This window comes from Camelina sativa, chromosome 12 (genome assembly GCF_000633955.1).
Source record: "Camelina sativa cultivar DH55 chromosome 12, Cs, whole genome shotgun sequence".
Classification (NCBI taxonomy): domain Eukaryota; kingdom Viridiplantae; phylum Streptophyta; class Magnoliopsida; order Brassicales; family Brassicaceae; genus Camelina; species Camelina sativa.
Window position 1 is genome coordinate 5907202 of NC_025696.1, and position 12721 is coordinate 5919922.

General features: G+C 36.8%; 3 protein-coding genes across 3 annotated transcripts; all 3 read right to left on the minus strand.

Moving 5' to 3' along the window:
• Positions 31-6280, minus strand: LOC104730396 (phosphoinositide 3-kinase regulatory subunit 4-like). The gene is made up of 11 exons (XM_010449558.1): positions 5827-6280; positions 5567-5689; positions 5438-5483; positions 5194-5354; positions 4857-4936; positions 4604-4709; positions 4246-4422; positions 1168-4164; positions 716-957; positions 493-592; positions 31-379 (listed from the first exon to the last, which is right to left on the minus strand). Exons 1-11 carry the CDS (start codon positions 6097-6099, stop codon positions 203-205), a joined length of 4482 nt encoding a protein of 1493 aa, XP_010447860.1. The 5' UTR covers positions 6100-6280; the 3' UTR covers positions 31-202.
• Positions 8029-9210, minus strand: LOC104733229 (F-box/kelch-repeat protein At4g29370-like). Its single transcript, XM_010452825.1, has 2 exons — positions 8556-9210; positions 8029-8366 (listed from the first exon to the last, which is right to left on the minus strand). Exons 1-2 carry the CDS (start codon positions 9208-9210, stop codon positions 8029-8031), a joined length of 993 nt encoding a protein of 330 aa, XP_010451127.1.
• On the minus strand, positions 11286-12584 carry LOC104730397 (F-box/kelch-repeat protein At4g29370-like). The gene has a single exon (XM_010449559.2). The coding sequence runs from the start codon at positions 12507-12509 to the stop codon at positions 11385-11387; it is 1125 nt and encodes a 374-aa protein (XP_010447861.1). The 5' UTR covers positions 12510-12584; the 3' UTR covers positions 11286-11384.

Genomic DNA, 12721 nt, shown 5'->3' on the forward strand with positions numbered 1-12721 from the left:
TAACGGTCTGTAATATTGTAACAAAGCATAATATGAAAAGATTCACTACACTGTAAAAATCTGTACAAATAAAAGTTTATGGAATGAAAAAAGGATACAAGGCTAAAAAATTTCTTTTAGCAATTGATGTTACAATGAAAAATGTTCAAACAAGAAACACTATTACACTCTGTACATAAAAGACCACCATCATGGTTTTTTTTCACTTCCAGACCTTAATGGCTCCATCTCTGCTGCTTGATATCAACAGTCTCTGGTTCAGTTTTACAGATGCCAGAGACTGAACTGAGTCACGGTGACAACCCGCTGTGTCTGTCGCAGCAGCCGCAAGTACCGCCTTTGCCGTCAGCTTGGTTGCCAGAGGCCGCCTCTTTGTCTCCTGCAAGAAGAAAAACAAAACACAAGCTCATCATAAAAGATCGTTAAAGGCTAACCTTATACAACGGCAAGATATCGTTATGCGAAGATCAAAAATATATCTGATCAACAGACCTGAACAAATTGCACGCCGGAGTTGGTTTTAAGTTCATAGAAATCATCATTTCCGACTCCTTTCAAATTCGGACCGCATATAGTATAACTTCTCTCAGGACTGTGTTGGTCCAAACACACAGAAAACAAGAATTGAGTCAGTTTTTGTTTTTTATTCACAACAAGTGTGACAAAACGTTTGATTGTAATAATCACAAGTTAATAAAAGTTTTAGATTTAAGACCTGGAGTAATCCCAACACCGAATCTTCAAGTCAGTACCACCTGTTAACAAGTCACCGCCAGGTAAAGGAAGCAAAGTGCGGATACCAGGAAGACGAGGAGGAGGCTCGTTCAACTCCTCGATTCTGTACTTGGAACTCATGTTCTGGCGAAGATTCGGCTTGGAATTTACCTTATTGCTTGGTAACTTCCATTGAAACTCGGAAACATCCGTCTCGTTGTCATAGTTGGCTACTCTCAATACCTACAGAATCCCGACAGTATCAGCTTAATTACAAGTCCAAATCGGTTTTCAGATCAAAGATATAGTCTACTCTATCAAAAAAAAAAGTTTCTTTCATGGACTAATTCAAACTGCGCTTCCAATCACTATTGAAACTTGCGAACCCAACAGAAAACTGTAGGCCATAACTCAGGAAAGTCAAGGTGCAACGTAACGGTAGAACAACATTACCTGGTGACAGCTACCTGCCTCTGCATTCCAGAGTGAAACTTCATTGCAACCGGCAGCAATATAAATGAAAGGTCTCATAGTGGTGGACACTGAGACGCTTGGAGGAAGAAAGCAGAGGCACATCTTCTCTATGGGGCATACAAGAGGGTATTGCCATGAATTTACGGGAACACGAAATCTCAAATCCCAAAGAGTAAGCACTCCCCTTGAAGAACCAGAGACAAACCAATTCCCACAAGGGCTTGTAACCAAAGAAGACACATATCCTTCTTCAGGGTTTGCTTTCAGTGTCCATGCATCTAAATCTGATCTTGTATCCCAAAGGTGGATTCCGCAGTTTTGAGTACTATACATTACCATCGGACCAGAAAGGCTATCAGCGGTATAATTCAAGAGAGAAACTAGAGCGCCTTCTTTAACATCCTTCTTTTTAATATCAACAATTCCTGAATACTTTTCCACTACGTTCCCCAAGCCTCTGGAGATATGGTCAATTGAAAACATATGTATCACACCATCAGAGGCTCCAACGACAACTTGTGTTGAATTCCGAAGCATTGTTGTGCACATCCCTCTGCTTCCCTCGAGATGATATGTTAGCCTTGACCTAAAAGAGATGTCCTTTTCCAGTTTTCTAGAGTCCCACACCTTCACTGTGGAATCATCTGATGCACTAACAAAAAAGCTATGATCGCTTGAAGTGGCAATGTCGTTGACCGCAGAGCGATGCTCCTGTAGATGAGCAACTAATACTCCACGAGGCTTCCACCCTGAATCCGGAACCGATGTCCTTGACAGAGATGGTTCTCCAACAAGATCTGCTGGAGAAGAAGCATCTTCTGAAGTCACAGAAGCGCTTTTTGAGGAGCTTGAAACACCGAGATCTTGAAATTTACTGATAGCTGAGGAGACTTGATCATTATCTATGCAATCTGGCTCATGTACCACTCTGTAAAATTGTTTAGGATTGTTCCCGACATGGAATGACCCAGAAATCAGCTTAGGCACTGGAACCGAACTAGCCAAGTTAAAGGACTTACTCATGGAATCCATCCATGGCACTGACAATGAACCCATTCCCAGAGAGTTCATCTGCAATGAAGACTCAGAAGCCACAGGATGATTTGTAGCTGCTCTTTTGTCCATGCTAAACGAATAGAGAGGTATGTTCTCTGGTTCAATATAGCTATTCAAACCAGATACATATGGTGCCATAAACCCAGAGAACTGTAACTTCTCTTGACACAAGGGATCACGTGACTCAACATTGTTGGAAACATTGGGTCTAGGGTTTCTCGGGATTCTCAATTTCACATCCTTTTCTGCATACTTTCCTTGAACTTCTGGTTGCTTCGATGCACTTCTAATCTGTTTTTTTCCTTCCACATTTTGCTTCTGTTCGGCCCCACATTCTATTGAATTTAACTCCCCAGTATCTTTGTCAAACAAATCAACAGTTTCCCAATCTTTGGATTGAGGTGAAGAACTGTACCATATCTTTCGCTGTCTCGCCACGATTTCTGGCTTTCTAGCTTTTTCTAAGATACTGTAAACCACCTCCCTTGTGACTGGGGGCTTCAAACATGAAAGTAGACCTTCCTCAGAAGCAATTGACGCAGGCAGTCTACTGAGAAAGGGGCGTATTACTGGGGCAATAAAAGCAAAAGAGTCGATTGCACCTATACATTCACTACTTGCGGCAATGAAAGTGACAACTGCCCTCCTTACCCATTGAGATGGATAGCGTAGCAAAGGATAAACACACTCTATCATTTGGAGGAGAGCTCTCTTCCGCAAGAAATTACTCTTGCATAATGTGGATAAGCACTCCAATGCATTGACAATAACAGCCTCTGTCTGATCACTCAAAGCTTGATCGATATAGGGCAATAGATACTCCTCCACACTTCTCTGACCGACAAAAAAGCATACATAAACAATTTTCTCAAAGAATACAGATCTTAGCTGTTCATCTCTGTCATTTAGAAAAGCAGGGAGGATCGGTAGTAGAAAGTCATTACTCTGCCTCTGACCAAAGAAAAAGCAAAGTTCCCCTATGTCCTGAAGGAGTGCTCTTCTAACATTTGGAGTTTGTTTTGGACCCATAACAAGCTCTTGAACAACTTCAGCTATAGTTTTTCTAAGCTGTGCAAGCTGTGCATTTCCATTTGCCTTTTGCAAGTGACTAGGGGTCTCACTAGGAGGTGAAGCGGGGATCTGCTGGGAATTCAATTCATTAAGAACCCCTACATCACTCAACTGGAAAGAATGCATCAGGAATCCATAAGCAGTAAGAGCAAGTTTTGCAATATTGCTAGCATAGCATATCCTCACACTCTCTTCTGTATCTTCAGGTAGCATGGAGAGCATAGGAAATATATACTCTTGGAAAATCTTCGCATCACTAGGAGGAAAATCTCGGACAAGCGGCAGAATGTCACACAAAGTTTCCATGGCAGCACACCGCACAATTGCTGTTGGATCAGAAAGCAAGGCAACGACGTATGGAAGTACACGCTGTAAGCGATCATCATCATCAATATACAAAGAGCAAGACCTCAATAGAAGTATAGCTTCCCTCCTCAAATGAGGCAACTTGATATTGCGGATACAAGAACAGAGCATAGATGCAATAAGAACCATTCCCTCACATTTCATGTTACCCTCTACAGGTAGAAAAGGCGTGCCATAAGTGTCAGAACGGCTATCATAAAGAGACATTAGTGTACCCAAATCGTCCATTGTTATCTTTTTTAAGAAAGGATGGCGATTTTTCTTGACTGCATCAGAAATAGAGTGAATCTCATCCTTTGAGTTAACAGTATTACTGCTCAAGACCTTCGATGCGTTCAATTTGTGATTTGCAAAAGTTTCCTGCACCTTGCTTGCGTTCACTGAATTTGAAGGTACAGGAGGATCAACGTCATCCTCATCACCTGGCTTATTTTCCATCATCTTTTTAAGTATTTCTTGAAATATCCCCTGGCAAGTCGCTACCTAGACGTAATGAAGCAAAAAATATATAAATCAAGTCGATACGGAATGTAGAACGAGTATACAGAAAATTTCGATAGTTACCCTCATATCTGAAGGAAGTGGATTCCAACAACAATATAAAGTGTGCAGAAATGGTGAGAAGTAGTTTGGGAAAACAACTCCCACATAATTTTTCAGGTAGTCTTCAGCAGATAGGCGTGCTTCAGGTTCTAACTGAATCATATGAAGAATCATCTTGCGAATTCCCAGATCAGGAATCTGAATCCAATAAAAATATAAAGACCAACGAAGATGAGTGAGAAAGAGTCTAAAACAATCAGCCAACAAAAATCAAACTCAGAAGTCAAACCACAGAAGACACAAGTCCCATGTACCATTCAGATGGGATGAGATTGATACCTATGAGGAGACAATGAAATAGGAAGATGCGAAGAAATACCTTTTCAAGATGTTGGCTAGGATCATGTTGCCCTCTACGATAAGCGAGAAGCTGAGCCAGTTCAAATAGTGGCTGACCCTCCATAAAAAGTTCTGCTATCACACACCTGAAGCATTAATATGAATCTATTACAATATGTTATCAACTTTAAAACTTAAGGAGTTAAGGTAAGATATTGTTTTTGCCATTTTGAAAACCATTAGGAGCATTGAACAGATAGAGTGATACAAAAACAGATGGCATATGAGCTCACCCCACAGCAAATATATCCATGGACGGTTTTAATGGAGCATCTTGTGCTACTTGTGTCTCACCTCCATGCTCATAGAATCTCTGTAATTAAGCAACAATCTGTTCAAACATGGAAAAGCAAGAAAAAAAAAACAAAAACATGACCAACAAGAAAGGGTGCTTTTTTTTCTTGATGGTTCCTTGCCACCAATTCTTAGTAGTGATAAGGAAAGAAACTAACTGTGGCGCACCACAAACAAAGTGATACTATCCTTAGCAGAGGGTGCAACAAAACAAATTGACAGATCTACGCCGATCATATTAAAATGAATAAATTCTGATAAGTGTTCTAAAAATACCTCTGGAGCCAGATAACAAAGTCTTTGTCCCCTTGTGTCAAAGAAAAAGGAGAAGTCTGATGGATCATCATAAGGAATGTATGTGGGTTTAAAGGATGCAAAATCAGCAAGATAAAGCCAGTTCCAGGAAGTGAGCAATACGTTCTCGCACTTGATATCACCTAAAAATTTTGCATATTCACACACATCAAATATCCAATGAACCATCATGATGACCATATACCCTCGAACTACCAAAGCTTACCATGACATATATCTTTCTCATGACATTGCTTCACAGCAAGAAGCAACTGCAGAAAGAACAAACCAAAATTCAGAAAACTCAAAATACCTTACGCCTCAAACAGAACGGTAGCAAGACCAAGAAAACAACCTGAAACGCCAACCATTTCTTCTCTACAAGGTTGAGAAAAGGCCGAGTACTCAACCGATCATGGAGATTACTGTAAAAGTATTGCCTCACTAGATAAGCTGCTTTATCAGTCTCTTGCCAAAACTGCAATCAAAACCACCAACTAACTCAATTCAACACAAAAGATATGAACATAACCAGAGTCTTCAAAAAAGATCATTCCTTTATCGTCGCAGCAAGATAAAAAACACAAACCCAATACAGAGAATCGAATCAAAAACCTGAAAAGGCCAAACGTGAGGATGCTCTAGAGACAAAAACACATCCTTGATCTTAACGAGACGTCTCTCATACTCCCTGAGATCGATCGAGTCACCACGCTTGAAGTAAACCTTAACAACAACCAATCCTTCATCGTGCTTACATTGGATCGACTTTAAGAATCTTCCTCGACATAAAACCTCTTTCAAAACCAGATTGTACGAAGACGGCAAGTCGTGGAGGTAGTACTCCGTCGCCGAGACTTGTGTCGTCCGTGCGATTTTGTTTCCCATACCGAAGACTTAAATTAAAATTGTTTTCTCCTTCGATTGAGGTTATAAAACACTCAGCTGAATTAGAAAATGGAATCTGATTACTCCGGCGATAAACAGAATCGTCTCCGGCGACGGAGGAAGGAGAGAGGACTTTGCTCTTGAGTTTTAAAGTTTTGTGATAAGTTTTTTTTCCAGAAACGTTTTAGTTTAGTTTTTAACATTACATAATAATCCATACATATATATATATATATATATATAAATATATTAAATTTGGAAATTTGTTAGATTTGCTCCTTTTTGTATTTATTTCAAAAATGGGAAAATTTTCAATTATTACCAAGTGAAAGCAAAATTTATTTAGTGATTAGTACTAAATCAAAAATCTTTAATTAAATTACTAAATAAAAACTTATTTTCAGATTTTTATTTATTTCAAAGAAAAAAATGGGAACTTTATTAGAAAATATTCAGTTAATTCAAAATGAGATTTGATTTAGTAAATTAAATATATCTATAACCAAATTAAGAAAATTTGACTAGCATAAAACTTTAATTTTCCAAAGTTCCCTAAGTTTCAATAAATATTGGAATATCCAATCACTAATTGAATGGAGAAAGAGAAAAAAAAATCAAATTAAATTAAATTTTCTACTTTCAAAAGTTTGATAAAAATAAAAATACAAATAAAATACAAAGAGAATCTTATTTCATTTAATTTGTTTTTGATTTAGTTATTATTTTAAACATTTTAATTATAATACTTTAAAAAAATAACATAGATTTAGACAAGTGACGACCTCTCAATTGCTTATGTTTTGGAGTGGTTCTCTACTTTATTATATTTTTCTATGTTAAAGTTTTATTTCATAATCAAATAATAATTAATATTAGAAGATTTCAATACATATTGTTATTTATAATTATAAAATAAAATACATTTAAACTAACTTTATAAAAAATGGGGAAAATATAAGTTTTAAAGTTTTGTGATAAGTTTTTTTCCCCAATTCGACACGTTTCCAATTTCTTTTTTCTTAATTAGTTTAGTTTCTAAACATTACATAATATTCCGTACATGTATAAATATATTAAACTTGGAAATTTTGTTAGATTTGCACTTTTTGTATTTATTTCGAAAATGGGAAAATTTTCAATTATTACCAAGTGAAAGCAGATTTTATTTAGTGATTTCTAAACAAAAATCTTAAATTAATTACTTAAATAAAATCTTCTTTTCAGATTTTTATTTATTTCAAAGAAAAAAATGGGAACTTTATTATACAATATTCAGTTATTTTGAAATGAGATTTTATCTACTAAATTAAAAACTAGTATATCTTTTTTTCAACAAAATACAATTAAAAAACTATATCTATAACCAAATTAAGTAAATTTGACTAGCATGTGTATTGAAAGTTGCAACCATGATTTTGAAAGATTTTATGGGATTTAGAAAATTTGAAATTTTTATAGATTTTAGAGAAGTTGTTATTATTTATGGTAAAATTCTTTCAAATTCCACCTAAAACTATGAAATTTGGATTTTTGTATTTTTTAACTAAACAAATCCTCTTAAACACTCTAGAATCCATAAAACTTATTAAAATCCAAATCCACAAATTGTTTTGAATAACAATCAATTTTAAAGTAGATTTTTAAATCATTAGTTCAATAATAGTAGATTTTAATGAGCTTTTTAAAATTCATAATTGAATAACATATGATTTGTAAAATTTACACAATTCAATTAAAATGTCAAGTTGAATACACCCCTTTAAGTTTCCAAAGTTTCAATAAATATTGGAATATCCAATCACTCTTGAATGGAGAAAGAGAAAAAAATCAAATTAAATCTAATTTTCTACTTGTAAAAGTTTGATCAAAAATACAAATAAAATAGTAGTATGATCAAGAGAATCACATGTTATTTAGTTGTAGGACTAATCAAACTGAAACAGCTAGACAACGCAAAACCTTATATGAGTTGGGGAGTGTATGAACACCATGCAACCACTTAATCTTCCCACAAATCTCATTTTGAAGTCTTTCAAACGCAACCATCCCGCACACAATTTTCTTGTTAGGACAGCGTCTCGATAGCACACACGTTTCCCACATAAATGCGATTTTTCCACCACAGTTAACTATTTCTATCAGACGGCATGATCTACTATAATTGTACTTCATCAGTTTATCCAAACCTTGAACATATCTCCATTTTTCACCAACTGAGTCATACCACATGATATACCCCGAGCCACATCGACAGTACATTACATTGTCTATCACCCACCACCAATCACACCAAACTATTCTCCTCATATCCATAATATTCCACGTACCTTTTTTTTTTTTGAAAAAAATGTTAAATTAGATTCAAAAAAAAAAATAGCATTTTTATATCTTGTGCAACAGTTTAATCAAGAGAAATAGCGAACAGAGAGATCTGCTAATTAAAAATAAAAGCGTACCTTCCTTTGCCTCAGCGTCATGATTCGGTATTAGTCGCCAAGTTTGTGTCTTTGTGTCGAATACCTCCGACCAATCTGTGGACTTGTCTGATCCTTCACAACCTCCCATTACGTATATTTTGTCACCGAGGACACATGCCACCGGGTTACTTCTAGCAACCATCATGTTAGGTGCGTCACGCCACGTGTGCCTCCGACAATCAAATATCCTAACCGCAGAAGAGGGCGCGACAGTTCCACCGATTGCATAGATGTCCGAACCCATCGCCACGGTGGACTTTGATGCCGGAAGAGAATCAGAACTAGATGAAATCGGAACCATGAAATTTCCGCTTGACTTGGTTGGTGTCCGGTTAGGTTTAATCCAAAGACTAAACCAGCGAGGACATGGACGTTTAGGTAAGCGTAAGCAAATGTAGAGACAGATATCGTTGGTTTTAGATCGGCCGGCGTAGAGTTCCGGTGAAGAGAGGAGAGAGTGAAAGGTTTTGGAGACGAGTGAGAGTGAAGGGTAATGCGATTTAGAGATACGTGCGAAGCACTCTACAATGAGTTCGTATGGAAGTGGCGAGAACGATGACGACTCATCACATTGCGGAGGAGTCTTCTTTTTATGCGATGGTTTAACTTCGCCTCCGGCTCCGGAGATCATCATCGTTGGCAGATATTGTAGGTCGTAGCCGTGGATCCAAAAGATGATGATTAGGTTATATAAATTATGATTAGCAAGTAAAAGACATTTTTGGCCTTCTCTTTGTAGCACAAGAAATATTGTTAGCAAAACCAAAGCTTCTCCAAAAAAAAATCATAAGTCATCATAAATTGGTTTTTTTTTCATGGTCTATGATTTATATATTAAAAAAAAAAAAATAAGAATAGAGCTTAAGCTTATAAGAACTTGTAATCAGGAGCGTACTAGAAAGTTGGTCGGCCTGAATAAATATTTTCTTATCGAAACAACATAAATCATTAGTATCAAATTTTTTCTAATCATACATACAATTTAGCAAATGTTCATATCCAAAAGAAATANAGAACTTGGCGGAATACGAGATTATCTTGTTTATGAGATGACTTTTTTTATCTTTGGTTGAATTCTATTTAGAAATAATTAAATCAACATATGTTTTTTGAGATATGTAAGAGATCAACTGAACAAATGATGAACAAAATTAAATCACATTATCAACATTACACAGCAGGCTAACTAAATTGTGTTTTTGAGTAACATATTTATCCCGAATTCTGTATTATGTGATATTGCATGAGTTAGCTTAAGTAGCTTCATAACTAATACTGTTTCAAAGACAGTATATCGATAACACATTAATATTTAAGAATAAAAGTAAATGGTGTTCGTGGGCGAAGCTTTACCTGAAGATCTTTTTGATTGGTTGATGAATCTGCCTCTTCCTGATGATATTGATGATATTTTCGATGAATAAGATTTTGCAACGGGATGCTGAAGATTTTGCTCATATCGATCTTGGTGTTGTTTAAGAGGCTGATCTGGGAGGAATTGGTGACATGGGAGGAGCAGGGCGTGGACACCAACTCGCAGGACATGGCGACATGAATGTTGGTGTTGCGGGGCGTGGAGTTGTTCGTGGGAGGGGAGGGCCAGGGGAAGAGGAAGAGAACACCAGATTGGAGATGGCGAAGCATCTGGTGTTGGTGTTCGTAGGCGTGGATTATTAAATCTTCAGTTTTTTTTTTGTAACATAATTAAAACTTTTCAAACTATTTGAGTTTTGTATCAGCAAGTAACTCAAATTTTAAAAACTCAACTAGATTACGCTAAAAACTCAATTATTTCAAACTCATAAATTTGCATCTATTATTAATTTGGGAAAAAAACTGGATCGACCCAAATAAAGGGTTTACTTACTAAACTAACTAATGCTAATTTATGAAATTAATTTTTCAATAATATTTTGATAAATATTTTCATTAATTTTATATATTTTAATAGTTCAAAAACAAAATATGAAAGATTAGCTCAGTGTTGTCAACCAATACTTATGAGATTAAATTTTCAATAATCTTTTGACAAATATTTTCATTAATTATTTTTATATATTTTAATAGTTCAAAAACAAAATATGAAAGATCAGCTAGTAACAACCATTCTCTAATACATATAGAAACAAGTAAACAACACAAGTATCAAAAAATTTCTAATCATACAATTTAGCAAATGTTTCTAGCCAAAAGAAATAACGGTTTAGAACTTGACAGAATACAAGACTATCTTGTTTTTGAGATGACTTTTTTTCTTCTTTGACGTCTACGGGATTGAACTCTATTTAGAAATAAATCAACATATGTTTATTGAGATATGGAAGAGATCAACTGTAAAAATGATGACAGTAAATCATTAACACATTAATATGTAAGAATGAAAAGTAAAAAACAGAGGATTTAAAACAAATTAGAACAATGAAAATGTCAAAGCAAGCATCATACTTAAATACACAATCTTGCATGTCAATCTAGTTTTAAATCTCACCAGGGCAGATGAGAACATTTTAGGGCAAGTTTCTGAAAATCTCTTCACTTGATCAAAGTGAAAACAAAATGCTACCCAAGATACTTATACACCTACATTATTTAAACAGCATAGAGACTATTGTAGCCGGAAATAAACAAACAAAATGCTTAGAGATGGGCACACCGCACACTCTATCTATTATTCTCAAACCAATATAAAATGCAAACTGGAACAGCCATTTAAGATGTTAGATACTTCGACGGTATATCACCGACAGAAAACATAGTACAAATTTTTCAAAGGAAAATGATGACTCTTCAAGTGATCATTAAGAGTCATCAAACCGAAAGGGCTATACAACGCAAGAAGTTATATGACTTGGGGACCGTAAGCACAACATTAACCCACTCAATCTTCCCCCAAACCGCACCTCCAAAGCCTTTTTCGAGCGCAACCATCGCACACCAAATATTCTTGTTGTGACTACGACCAGGCCGCTGAAACCTATCCCAAAGAATAACGAGCTTCCCACCACAGTTAACTAGTTCAACCATACAATTACGGAAATCAGTACTAGCAGTACGGTGCTTTTTCAATGATTCCAAACCTTTCACATCTCTCCACTCTCTAGCCTCAAAATCATACCACTTGTATCTAGCGCAAGAGTAACAATACATCACATTGTCAATCACACACCAAGATTTCGACCATAGTAGGCTCAACTGCTCCTCAGCAACACTCCACTTACCTTCCTTCACATTATAAACCCAATCCTTAACCCCAGCCTCGGTCTTAACGTAAATCTTTCCTTCCACCACATCGATCTTTCGAACTACATTATCTCCCTGTCTCACCTTAATGTCAGGATTCTCCGGTAAGGTCCTCCAAGTCTTAGTCTTTATGTCATACATCTCGAACCAATTTATGTCCCCACAAGAAGGGTCACATCCTCCCATTACATAAATCTTATCATCAAAGACACATGAGGACGCGTGTTTCCTCTTCATCTTCATGTTAGGGACATGTCCCCACGTGCGGCTCCGAGAGTCCAATACCCATATAGCTGAAGACGGACCAAAGTTCTCGGCCATGTATTCACCATAGATCTTCCAAGCGATGGATAGGGTTAGGGTTGGGTTTGAATGCGGAAGAAAAATATAAGAAGGAACGAAGCGATACACAGTTCTCCCACCATAGAAAATTTCGTTTTGATTAGGTTTGATGGCTCTGAGACGGAACCAGCGTGGGGTTGGCTCCTCGGATGGTACGGTGGGAAACCGTAGATAGATATAGAGGCCCCAGATCTCGGTGGTACCGAGTTGAGATCGCGCAGCGTAGAGATCTTCAGAAGAGATGAGAGAACGAAAGGTTTTGGAGACGAGGGAGAGTGAAGGGTAATGGGATATAGAGATACGTGCCAAGCAGTTAACGATGAGTTCGTTTGGAAGTGAAGACAACGTCATCGACTGACATGGTGCAAGATGTAGCGGTGGTGGAAGCTTCTTCGTCTTTTTATGCCGCGGCTCAGCTTCGTCTTCGGGGATCATCGTTCTACGGTGGCGAGAAAAAATCATGAGAATGGGTTAAGATATATAGAAATGATTTAGGTCAACAGATTCAGCAAGCCAATCTTGTTAATACTGTCAAAAGAACACCAACGTATTAACACGTTTCC